General features: G+C 56.1%; 1 protein-coding gene across 1 annotated transcript in view; it reads right to left on the bottom strand.

Annotated features, from left to right (window-relative positions):
* Positions 1-5,081: 5,081 nt before the first annotated feature.
* Positions 5,082-12,842, bottom strand: part of PGBD5 (piggyBac transposable element derived 5) — a 94,748-nt gene continuing 86,987 nt past the window's right edge. Inside the window, exons 5-7 of the mRNA XM_007450598.1 lie at positions 12,568-12,765; positions 6,764-6,869; positions 5,082-5,494 (exon numbers count right to left, since the gene is read on the bottom strand). Coding sequence (XP_007450660.1) covers positions 5,299-5,494; positions 6,764-6,869; positions 12,568-12,765 — 500 coding nt within the window. The 3' untranslated portion in view covers positions 5,082-5,298. The remainder of the gene's footprint in view (positions 5,495-6,763; positions 6,870-12,567; positions 12,766-12,842) is intronic.

Raw genomic sequence — 12,842 nt, forward strand, 5'->3', positions numbered from 1 at the left:
CTAAGTCTACGGAAAGAGCTAATTAAAAAAGCTAAAAACCTCATTTGCCCATTTAAATCATTTTTTCACCACTTTTCTGCCTGAGCTGCGGCCCTTTCTTAGCAGAGGAAGGTGGGGAAAGAGGTGAGCGCACCACGCTTCCTGGGAGAAAACAGGACCAGGTACAAGTTGCTGGGGGAATGAAAGGAAGAAAGGGTTCATAACTGCATATGAGTACTGATGAGATGAGAAACTTTCTTCGTGCTTGGTGATGACCTCTTGAATAGCTAAGACCAATTTTTGCCTTGTTGCCCCACAGATGCCACGCTTTCCAAAGACACTTATGTATAAACTGGCAAGTCCTGCTCAGAGGCAGTCTCGTCCCAGCCTTCCGAGATGCTCAGATCCCATCTTTCCGGGGCTGTGTAAGCAGGTGTGTCTGGTTCGGAGGGGGCTGTGCCATGCACCCAGCAGCAACGCCGACTGCTACCTCCACCACATGGGGGGCTCGCCCCTCATGGAAACCTTTTCTCTGGGCAGATCTCAGCCTCCATTGAGCCCCGACATACTTGCACCCCAGCGCCCTCGAGGCAGAGACCGTGCAGTTTGGCTCTTGGTACCACGCCTGCCGGGAAAGCTGAGCCGCCCGGGCGTTGGTGGGAGTGACTGAGGTCCACCCCGCGCCTCTGCCCCCTGGAGCCCTCACGGCTGTGAGGCATCACCTTCCCCTCTCGAGAAATAAGGATGCAGTAAGGGGAAGCTGGGATGAAATGGGAGAGAGGCATGGACATATATACACTACCAAACGTAAAATAGCTAGCTAGTGGGAAGCAGCCGCACAGCACGGGGAGATCAGCTCGGTGCTTTGTGACCACCTGTAAGGGTGGGATAGGGAGGGTGGGAGGGAGACGCAAGAGGGAGGAGATATGGGCACATATGTATATGTATAGCTGATTGACTTTGTTATAAAGCAGAAACTAACACAGCATTGTAAAGCAATTATACTCCAATAAAGACCTATCAAAAAAAGATAGAAGGTGTTTGGGCGTGACAGTGAAGGCTACAGAAATGCAGGGGCTATTCGACGACATCACTCTTTTCCAGAGGGGGCTGTGGCGTCCCTGGGGCAGGGCTGGGGTCACTTCCTGGGAACCGTGCTGTGATCTTTGGGGGCTTCCCTTTCCTTTGGTACCCTTGGCTTTCTATACCCAAGACTGTTGACGAGCCTTTACCCAACATGGGGACAACACCAGACACAAGCTGGCCAGTGGGCGGCACCTGAGGAGGAGGGATTGAGGCCATTCTGGAGACGCACCCCCTACCCCAGCCCACCACCCACAGGACAGCAGGCACCTGGGCACCTGGGGAGAGGCTCCAGGCCGGCCCTCCCCTCGTGCTGCCTGGTGAGGAGAGGCCAGCTGCAGCCTAGGGCCTTTCTCTGGCCGAACGCCCCCCAGACCACAGCTCACCACCAGGTCAAGTTGGGCTGCATCAGGCCTTCAGCCAAAAAACACCCACCTGGTCCAGGGCAAGAAGGCAACACAAGTGAGTGAGAATGATGCAGGGAGGGTGTGCACCTTGACCGTCTGCAGTATTTGAGATCAGAAGCGAGGTTTGATCTCTCTTTTCTGTAAAGCCCCAGACAGGAGAGATCACCCTATAAAGGCATTACGTGAAACAGGGCGAAAGCTGCCGACCCTCATGGTGGATCTGGGCAGCCAGTGTGTGCAGTGGCTAGAACGTGGCCCCGGTGTCAAGTCCGCTGGCTCACCTGGGAAAGCTGTCCAACACCCCCCTGCAAGCTGGGGATGGTGACGGGAGGAGGGAGCAGGGAGCCTGGAAGAAGAGCTGGGGCACAGGGAGCTGCCTGTGCTGCACGGACGTGGCTCTGGCTGTCTGCCCGTGGCCGCCCGTGGTTGCCTCGTGGTGGACGGCACGACCTTTCTCTCTCCCATCACCCTGTCGCTGAGTTGCTCTCCTGGACCTCCAGGACCTGCTATGGGGCGGGGGGGTGGGGGGTGATGCTTTTTCCCTTAACCGCAGGCTGGAGGGGGCATCACTCACTGGTGATGGCGAGCCTGCCTCACCACCCCCTCTCTCTGCGGATGCAGGGGCGGGGTACCGGAGGGTGACAGCGGTGCCTGGCCACACACTGTGACCCAGGACCTCCCCGCCCCGGCCGGGCTCTGCGACCTTCTCGCGTCGGCCACAGCTGCAGAGTTAATTCGATTTTGGTGGCCAGGCCTTGTCTAATTTAGTCAATAAACTGGATAACTTTGCCCAGAATGATCCAGACACCAAGGTTTTCCTATGTCACTCACCTGAGTTTTGAAATACTCATGTAATGTTCCCGTGACCAAAGTAAGATATCGTTCAAATCTGAGACTTTGGGGGAAGCAGAGTGCTGGGGGGAAAAGACGATGCGTCTGAAATATAGACGCGGAGAAAGAAGGCACCAAATACAATCAGAAATTCATCCAAGTCATATTCTCCTGAGAATTACCTTACCTACCTCCAGAGACAGCTGCGGTCATGTGACTACGTCACAAACTGTGGAACCAAACAGGTTAACCTGCATTCGGTCTAACAGATGTTCTCTGGAGAAGCTTAGACGCTCCAGTGGTGCTTTGTTTTGAACCGGGCTGGGAGCTGTCCTTCCTTCCTAGACCCCGTAGCAAAGACCTCCCACCGGGACTGGTATGCTACAGTGGCAGGACCTGCGCGGACAGGGGTCCCAGCAGCCACGGGATGCAGGGAGGCCACCTGCCTCCCAGCCTCTGCCAGGCCTGTGCTGGCCGCTCCTCCCCTGAGAACCTCGCACTGGGCCCCTTCCTGGTCACCAGTAATGGCCAGCTTCTCAATGAGCCCATCCAGTGGGGACCCGCCGGCCTTCAGACCCAGGGAGGTATGGAGCCTGGTGAACGTCAACAAGTGGCTCCACATCCCATCCAAGGGTGAGGTCCGGGTCCCTGCAGGTTTTCCTAATCGGTGCTGCCTGTCACTCTGTCCTCCTCCTGCAAAGGGAAGAGAAACTGCTCTCAACCTGAGAGCTAGTGCAGTCGCCGCAGCCTCCGCTAGAACCCAGCTGAACTGCTGTCCCCTCAGTCATTTCTCAGAAACCAGGTGGCCACCGTCTTGAGTTCAGAGCACTGAGATGGTGTAATTACTCTGTAATCACTTGGCGCTGTGAAGTCACCCACTACTGGTCACGGCAGCGCCTCTTGTGTTGAATCAGAATGACACACAGCCTGGGAGAGGGCGGACCGCCAGGCTGGGAGACAGGCACGACGTGTCTGATGGCAGAGGCACTTGCAATACAGCTAAACACTCACGGGGGCGGGGGGGGGGGACGGACCAGGCATCCATACACGTGTCTACCAGTCAACACTTTTAGCTGAATTCCTCTTCTAAACTGCTCACGGTATCATGGTGCTAGAACAGTCAAGATCATGTACATGGGATTATACAAGAAGTCAAGACTTAAAAAAGGAGCCCGGACTTTTGTCCCTGACCTTTTAAACAAACTCACATATTAACAAAGAGTCAACATCTAAATAGACTTTTATTTCTTTCTTTTACTTATTTGGACAGAAAAGAAAATTCATCAGCTTTCATTAGAGTCTCCCTAAGTGTTGGAGACGCATTAAACTCAGAAATAGTGGACCTTGTAGAAAAGCATCACAAATTAAAAATAGATTTCTCCACGTGGTAAAAGTGCTTCCAATCCAATTAAAGGACACGGCAAAGGTGTGTTGAGACGCGATTTAAAATTTGGCCTACGATCCGTGGCATCGGACTAAAACCACAGGCGAGGTGACCGTCATGAACCCGGGGACAGAAATGTGAGTTGGGAGCATGCTGCCAGCAACACTTTTAATTAACTGAGTGACAAGGAAGAACGTCCCAAAGCCTGAGTAGAGTAGGTTTGCATCTGTAAAAATAAGGGGGCGACATAAACTGGGTCAAAGGGGGATCACGTAACTCTAGAAATGACTGTTTCTTATCTGCGGGGACAGCCAGACCAGCCGACCACCCTGGCCGAGGTCTCCCAGGGAGACCTGTGGACCTCGGTTCAGAAAAGACCCAGGTGTTCTGGGCAGTAAGCAAAGCCCTTGCTGCCAGCTGCTCGTCACGTAGGCCTTTCTGGCTGGCGGTGAGCAGGCCCCCGGCCCACGGGAATCACGCCCAGCCAAGCTGGTACAGGTGGGTTTGCCAATGCCCACCACACCGTTCTGAGGGGTGCTGTGAGGCCGGCAGACACTGCCCGGTGACCATGCGAGGGACACAGTTAGCCAGTGGTCATCCGCAGAGACATTCTGGTGTCTCAGCCATGCTGTGTGTTTTCCAAAACAGGTAGTCCTGCTAATGATGACAGAGCTCAAGGCCCGCAAGCCGCCGTGGTCTGATGGAGGCGAGGTGCCCTCTCTGGCCCAGGTCTAGGCCTGTGATCATATGCAAGGAGCCACGACAGGGTGGGGTGAGAGGGGGAGGGCAGGAAAGAAAAGGGATATCTCCTTTTACAGAAGATCTGAAGCAACAGTAAGAAAATAACCTGAAGACATATTCAAAAACAAAAAGCAGCCTCACACTTCACTGTCATTCTGTCACCGTTCTCTCTTCCTCCCCGTCCACCAGCCACGCAGGGATGGGCAGGAAGGCCGCGTGGACGTATCAGAGGGCCCCGCTCCCCACGCCGTCGCTGCCTTTTAACGGCGCCAGGCTGTGTTTCTTCTACGAGCCCCGTTCTAAGCTGCCTGCGCAAGGCAAACGCTGGGAAACCCTCCGGGCTCTCGCACACACCTGCGCAGTCCCAGCTGCGCAGAGCCCACCAGGCTCGCTTCCCGCCACCTGCAGGCACGGCGAGACGCGGACCACGTCACGGATGTCTCGCCATCTTCACCAAGCAGAACACGCTCCGGCTCATCTCATCCCATCCCCGGCGCCCCTGGTGGCAGCAGCCCTCCCAGGTCCCCTGTGCTAAGCGGGCTCTCCCGCGGCCTCCAGGGGGTCATAAGGGTGCCCTCCATGGCCCCTCGCTGGCGGCACGGCGGGTCTGGTTCGGGGCCACACCTGCCGAGTGCTTGCTCCGAGGCGGTGGCCGCTCTCCGGAGGGAGGCCGTGCTCTTCTTTGCGTGGAAAGCGGGATGGCGCCATCCTCTGACCAGGTCCGTCCTGGTCCCTCCAGAGGCCCCGAGCACCCCTCCCGGGCCGCAGCCCCACGCAGGGCGTCTCCGGGTCTCTGGCCGGCGGGTCGGACGTCAGGCTCCCCCTCCCCTCCCTGGACCTGGTCCTTACCTAACCTGGGCCGCACCCCCGGCATCAGAGGCTCGGAGAAGTGTCCTCCAGGCCCAGCAGCTCTCGCACAAGTCTCTCCCCAAACTGGGCCCGGCTGTACCTCTTCACGTGGTAGGCCTCCGACATCTTGTACAGGATGTAGGCGTTATTGATGGCAATGCTGATGGCAAACCAGAACACCTGTTGCCAGGTCTTGTTTGGTTTATGAGAAATGAAATACCTAAGAGGACAGAACGGCAAGAAAGGCTGACTCAGACAGTGCCCGGGGACCCGGTGCAGGAGAGCCATCCCCAAAAGGCCTCATCGGGGTCAGCGAGATGCTGCAGGGGACGAGGCGGTGGGAATCCGGCTGTGGGGAGGGGCAGCCTCTCTCTGAGGCTTGGTCACGTGAACCGTACTTGAATGTGCAAACAACCCCTATCAAAGATCAGGTGGGAGGAGGCGCGTCACCACAGGGGACACGGAGACCAGGAGCCGGGCCTCTGCGGTGCAGCCCGGAGCTCTGGCGGGAACCGGGCCTAGGGGCTCCCCTGCGCGCCGAGGGCCCTGCGCAACTGCGGCACAGCCCGAGCCATCTCGCGCCGCGTCCGCCCGCAGCTCTGTGCGTGTCTCTTCACCACGCCTGCCTCCCCTCAGATGGAGGCCTCCTCTGCCCCGAGGCGGAGAACGGCGCTCCCCACCAGACAGCCAACTCAGGACCCATCCCTGCGCCGCGCCCTCCGTCTGCACGTGTGTTTCTGCACCCCGGGGGCCAGGAGCCTCGGCACCACCAAGACGCCCAGCCAGGGCGGCCGCGGATGTCCATTCGCTCAATCGTGCCGATTATCCTAGAGCCACCGTGCAGGCCTGCGAGGTGCCAGGCACGCTGCAGGCTCCGCGGAGACCTTCCAGTGACTCCCTAGGCAGCGGGGCTCCCTCTCACACCTGGGCTTTCCCAGGAGACCCAGGTCCACGTGCTGCCCTCCCCGCCCACAAGCTGCCCGGGGAGATGTCCGTGGCCCTCAAGGAGGGCTGAGAAAATGCCCACCACCTTTGGGGTTAGTGCAACCCTGTTTCAGGCTGTGAGGCTCAGGCCCAGTAATTTCATAGGCAGACCGAGGTTCAAGGGCAACCACTTTTTCCCTCCTGTTGTGGACACAGGAGCTCACCCCGAGACAGCAGGGGGCCGCGTACATGCACACCGTGCGGGCACTTGACGATGACCCCACACCTGAGACCGCGCCCACACGCGAAAGAGCTCTGTAACCAGTGCCGGAAAACACGCGGCCCGGCCCGATGGCGCCCGGGGCCCAGAGGGCGTGGGGTGAAGGCCAGTGGCTAGGCCAGGGGGAGGGGCAGAGAGGGCAGCGGTGCAGAGGGTGGGGGGCTGGGCGGGCTCTCTCTCTCTCGGGCTCTCCCGTTGTCAGCTCTGAACCTGGGGACACTGACCGCCCAGCAGCCCCTCTGTTCTCGGCGGCGAGGCCTCCCGTGCCGGGGCCAGCTCACTTACTTGCTGTACTTGTCATCGTACTTGCAGATGTAGCTGAGGTGGGCGGCGAAGGCCTCCACGGCCAGGGGGCAGGGGATCTCCCCACTTCTCCTCTTGATGATCACTCCTGCGGGGAACAGACGGGACATCCCCTCTGAGCAGCCCCCCACAGACCCCCGTGCAAAATGCGCCCCCTCCCCCCTGCCTGCTCGTCAAACAGACGGCAGGGGACAAGACGGAGGGAAACCACCACCAACACCGCCACTGCAGCTTCAGGGGAGTGCAGGACACTGGGCCACGGCAGGGCCACGGCACGGGGGTACGACACGGGCTACAGCAGGGGAGATGGAGGGGAACCACCACCACCGCCACCGCAGCTTCAGGGGGGTGCAGGACACCGGGCCACGGCACGGGCCACGGCACAGGCCACGGCAGGGCCCGCTGCACCCGATGGGGCCTTGAGAGCAGAAGGGGAGCTCAGGACCCACCTTCCCCTCCCTCCCTCCCCCAGGCTTCAACCCCTCCCGCCAGGGTCTAAGCGGGGGTGGGAGGAGGTGGCCACCGAGGTCAGGGAGCCTGGGGTCCCTTCCGCCTGCCCTGCCGCCCCCATCAAGGAAGAGGGTGGGACTAGAGGCTCAGGAGAGGCAGGAGCTGCCCTGACCCCAGGCTCTTCCAAGCCTCGCGCCGCGCACAGAGCACTTCACACCCGGCTGCCCCTGGCACTCCCTCTCTCACACGCCTTCAAACGCCTCTTCCTCCCAAATACACACGGAACCACGTCCCAGGGCCACTCGCCAGGGTCACGGCAAGATTCAAACGGCCCACTGACTGGGCATGAGAAGCAAAAAGAGGCTGTCAGTCCTCTTCAGCCTGCTGCCCAACAACCTGCTTTCCAAGACCTGCCCTGCCCACCCGGGTGGACGTCCACTGCGCCCACAGAGGTGACGCGGGGGCGGGAAGGGCACTTGCGCAAGCGAGGTCGGGATTGCAGAGCGCTTGCTCCGCGCAGCCCGCCCCCATCCCCGCTGCCGGCAGAACGGTGTGATTAGGAGAACAGTGCCACTCAAGAGGCTGTGGGTTTTCAGCACTACGTACATGGGCGTAACTGAAATAAAAATGGTCACACAGGTCCATCTGCTGAGACTGGTCACACAGGTCCATCTGCTGAGACTGAGCCCTGAGCCGGGATCTTTTTTGTCCCCCACTCCGCTCCCCACATACTGAATTTTTGCACCAAAGAAGCACCTGGACATCTTGTGAGAGACTGAGAAGCCAGGCCCCGCCCCCAGAGTTGTGGTCTGGGGGAGCCTGGGGCAGGACCCGGGCAACACGTTTCCTAAAGCCTCCAAAGCTCAGAGGACCTCCGTGCCCAGCCAGAGGGTCCTGGGCCCTGTTTTCTTAGGGATCCTTTTCCCACTCAGAGAGATCCTTTTCCCTTTTCTATGGTTGGGTGATGCAGATGCACGTGCATCCTCCAAGGCTGGGCTCCTGGCCAGAGGGTCCTGGGCCCTGTTTTCTTAGGGATCCTTTTCCCACTCAGAGAGACTTTCTATGGTTGGGTGATGCAGACGCACGTGCGTCCTCCAAGGCTGGGCTCCTGGGCCCTGGTTGCTTAGGGATCCTTTTCCCACTCAGAGAGACGTTCTATGGTCAGGTGATGCAGCCGCATGTGCATCCTTCACGGCTGGGCTCCTGCCTCCAAGGAGGGCTGTGTCTCTGCAGCACCCTTCCTGAGGGGACCTGTGCTGGTGTCTCTGCTCACCACCCCGCCCGACCTCAAGTCCAAGTGGGCAAACACCCCAGTTTCACACCCCGGCCCAGGCACATGGCCTTGGGAGGTTTCCCACCTCCAGCTCCATTTTAATTTGCCCAACTTTCGACCACAGCCTCCTCTGGGACTAAGGAGGCGCCTGTAGGGCTCCCCAGAGTCCACATGTGTATGAGCAGATCAGACCATCCCATAAGGAAATAAGACCCCCTCCGTTCTTTTCCCAGAGGAAGAGGACAACTCACTCCGAGTCACCAGGGCTCCGAGCGGGTCAGGCCCACTGCCCGAGGGCCTCAGCCAGCATCGTGCCCCTGGGGCTCCCCGCCTGCAGCTCCGGCTGCCCCTTCTGCACAGCCAGGGCCGCTGCTGTCCCGGCACACCCAGCCGTGCCAGGCCTGCTTTCCTTCTCCGTTTCCCTCCCGTCCCTTCGAATGTTTTAACCCAACATGAGGATTGCAGCTGGAAATCTCAGGAGACTGGTTTCAAAATCCAGGTGTGCGTCAGTCTCTTTGAGCATTTCCCCAAGTTCATAAACCAGTCCACGCTCCTCTCTGCTGACATTTTGGATTTTAGATACTATTCGAGCTGGAAAGGGTAAGACTGCTGTCCTATAGTATCTGTTTCTGAGGACTGAAAAGCTTTAGACATTGGAAATACTGACAAGAGGTGATGTGATATTTATTGTGTCCTCTGGCATCATAACCAGGAACGCCGTGTTCCCCTGGGTGCACCCTGTACATTTACAGCCGTGTGGGGGACCCTCTGCGCACAGCTCTATTCCTTGTGTCTACCTCTGTGACACTGTAGATCCACGTGGGCCTATGAGAGAACCATGTGTCTTCATGTTCCAGTGAGTTCTGTCTTCTGCCTTCCCCAGGCTTTTTCTGGCTGGGCTGACCTTCTTTCCGTCCTTCTGTAAGTCTGAATGAATGAGTCAAGACCTGACTCACAGACCCATGCAGACATTCCACACTCACATTAGCCTCATGGAATCTGAACCCTAAGTGGGCAAAGACGGAGATGGCAACGAGCTGGTAGACTCAACATGGATTCTAGAAGAAATGCAAAAGGATGTGGTTCTCAACGGGGATGTCCCTGGATGAATGACAGCATGTAACTTAAGAAGCCTACATATGCTCACCATCTCTGAAAGAGGGCTCATTTCCCCTTAGAACCTGGAGTAAAGAATAATAAATCAATCCCTAAAATGTTCATAACTAGTTACATGTTTTCTAAAATTCGAAATTCTGCTCACGTTCTAGGAGAGCAAATATGGTCACGGTAGAAGACGGTATAAAGCTGAGAAGCAGTCTTTAGAATATAGGAGACTTTGCCATCTGGGTGACGTTTAAAATAAGTAGGGAATAAAAGAATTATTTGATAAATGGTTCAGGTACACAGGTGGGGCTGCTTGGTCAACCAACCTTTGCCACCTAATGAAAAAAAAAATCGTAGCAGCCCAACTGGTGCCATGACCAAAATAAATTCCAAGTGGATGGCTGCAAAGAGCACAAAATCACCCTATAAAACAACCAAGTGAACTATACTTACCTGGCCTTGGGACAGAGCAGGGGCTTTTAAGCATGAGAGCGAATAACATGATCAACAGCTGTGCCTATGCGGAGATGAAAAACCCTTTTGATGTTAAAATTACTGGCCATAAATAAAAGCACAAGGAAAGCAAACGAAGAAAAATATCTGCTATAGGCATAAAATCTGCTTTCAATTTCGTAAGCCAAATACTTCAAATGAAAAACTGACAAGAACATGAAAAAATCATTGAAAATTAGCTAAAAACACAGGAAAAGATGTTCAACCCCACCAACAGCCACCGCAATTTATATTTAAAATTTTGGGGCTTCCCTGGTGGCGCAGTGGTTGGGAGTCTGCCTGCCGATGCAGGGAACACGAGCTCGTGCCCCGGTCCGGGAGTATCCCACGTGCCGCGGAGCGGCCGGGCCCGTGAGCCATGGCCGCTGAGCCTGCGCGTCCGGAGCCTGTGCTCCGCAACGGGAGAGGCCACAGCAGTGAGAGGCCCGCGTACCCCCCCACCAAAAAAATTTGTAGCATTTTCAGCCATCATATTGACAAATTTAGAAAAGAAAAAAAAAATAGTGTTGATAAAGCAGGAGGAATCTCGGTCCCCTCATAACCCACTGCAATGGCAATAAGTACAGCCTTTTGGCAACACAGCATCAAGAGCCCTAAAAACGTTCAGACCCTGTGGCCCAGCCGTTCAACTTTTAGATTTATCTGGAGGAAGTGATCAAAGATGTACCTGAAGATTTACATATGAAGGACGTTCCCTACATCCTTCCTATTATGAAAAAAGGATCATTCATAGGGGACAAGATAAAGAAATTATGATACATCTAAGGATGGAATACGAGGTGCTTTTTATTGTTTTTTTATTTTTTATTATTTATTTTTTAATTTTTATTATTTATTATTTATTTATTTATTATTTAATTATTTATTATCATTATTTACCTCCTTCATTAAGAAACGAGGCCCTAGGATGTGGGCCAGGAGAAGGATTCCCGGTGGGGTGCGTGCCGGCCACACGGCCTCCACTCTGCGAGCCCCCTGGGCCACACCCAGGGTCTCCTCTCACCCGCCGGGCTCCCAGTGTCCATAGGCCCTGGGGGTGCCCAGGGGTCTGGCGGTGGGGGTCAGTCTGTGGCCAGGCTGTGGACACACTCCATGGGATTTTCAAGGGCGACTAGGATTGGGGACTGCATGATGTATAATAGAGTACGTACTTTAGAAAACCATCACGGAATTGAACACAAATAATAGTTTCGGCGTATTTAAAAATCACCCCTCCCAATTTTCTCATCTTGCCTCAACAGCCTCCTGCCTCCTTCCCTTGGTGCCTGATTTAAGGGTTCTCAGGTGTGTCATCTTCAGTCCTATTGCAGGCTTCTCCCTAACCTCCCCAGATGCGGTCTCTTCTCTGCTATCTCATTTCACCCAGCTCAGACAAGTGTGACATCCTTGCTTTGGGACATCGTTCCAGAGGCTATCACTTAACATAACTTGATGGGAAGCAGCTCCCATGCCCGACACCCACACCTGTTCCTAGAGACACTCTGGCCCTGAGGCCCCAACCGCAAGACAGCCGAAGTCCAATTCAACCTGGCCTTCAGCTGACAAGGTCAATTCCAAACCTCTCCTCTAAGTGCCCTTGACATAGCACTCGAGGGGGGGGTCACTTTCTCCACCCCCTACACAAAAGTGGGGTAACGACACCCACGTGCTTGAGTCCCTCGGATTGAGTCTCCACTGAAATGTACACAACTTAGGTGTGTGGGGGGGGTGAAGGATGGGAATAAATGAACAAGAGGCACTAAATACACACCCAGATACCACATACATACCACACACACGCACGCGCAGACACACACACACGCACATCGCACACCCCTGAGCTCCTTGGCAGTGTTCCTTTAATAGAGAAGAGGAAAGATGTCTTAATGTAAAGGAACACAAGGGACTTTTCAAATACACTACGCAACGATAAATATTTTTGTAAAGGGTCCCTTTGTCACTGCAATTTCCTTTTCTGTTGTTTAATCGTGTTTGAGCTGTAGGTTACCTTAAATATAGGCTCCTTGCTAAATGAATCCCCATGTTAGCAATGGATTTTAAATCCCAAGGAAAATCAATGATGATACCAGCTGAACCCCCCAAAAACCCAACGCTAGCAATTTAACTTCTAAGGAAGACATTTCAAAGATAAGAATGGCTGACTATTCCCCCCGCTCCCATCAGAACAGATTTTTCACAGAATCCTAGATGATCATGTAAATACCGTTCAAACGGAGCCTATTCATCACACCGCATACGACCTGGGGGACCTGCAAATGCCAGCCTCACAGCTTCTGTTGGCGGCTGGCAAGTCCCAGGCAGCGGACAGCCTGCGGGTCCAGGAAGCGCTTGCCGCCCCACGAAGGGCAGCAGCCGTCACCCTGCGGCCCAGAGCCGAAGAGGGGCAGGGGTCACCCGACGCCAGAGCTCACCCACACCCCTGCCCCGGCGCCCACCGCGTGCCCACCTTGCTGCACGGGCGAGTAGGCGTTGGTCAGGAAGCGGAAGTGCCCTTTGTTGTACCAGCAGATCAGGGACATGCTCCCCTTCGTTCGGATGCTGTGCTGGCCCCGGGCGGGCGGCAAGGCCGGGCTGCTCAGCATGGAGGACGGCAGGCCGGTGCAGTCACTCTTCCTGGGGCTGAGCAGCCCGCAGCAGTAGATCCCTGAGGGGACACGGACCGCACGGCCTCAGGGCAGCTCCCCCCCCACCGACCCACCGGGCTCGGCCCTCGGCCCCCCC

Source organism: Lipotes vexillifer, unplaced genomic scaffold (genome assembly GCF_000442215.2).
Source record: "Lipotes vexillifer unplaced genomic scaffold, Lipotes_vexillifer_v1.1 scaffold805, whole genome shotgun sequence".
In the NCBI taxonomy this organism is placed as follows: Eukaryota; Metazoa; Chordata; class Mammalia; order Artiodactyla; family Lipotidae; genus Lipotes; species Lipotes vexillifer.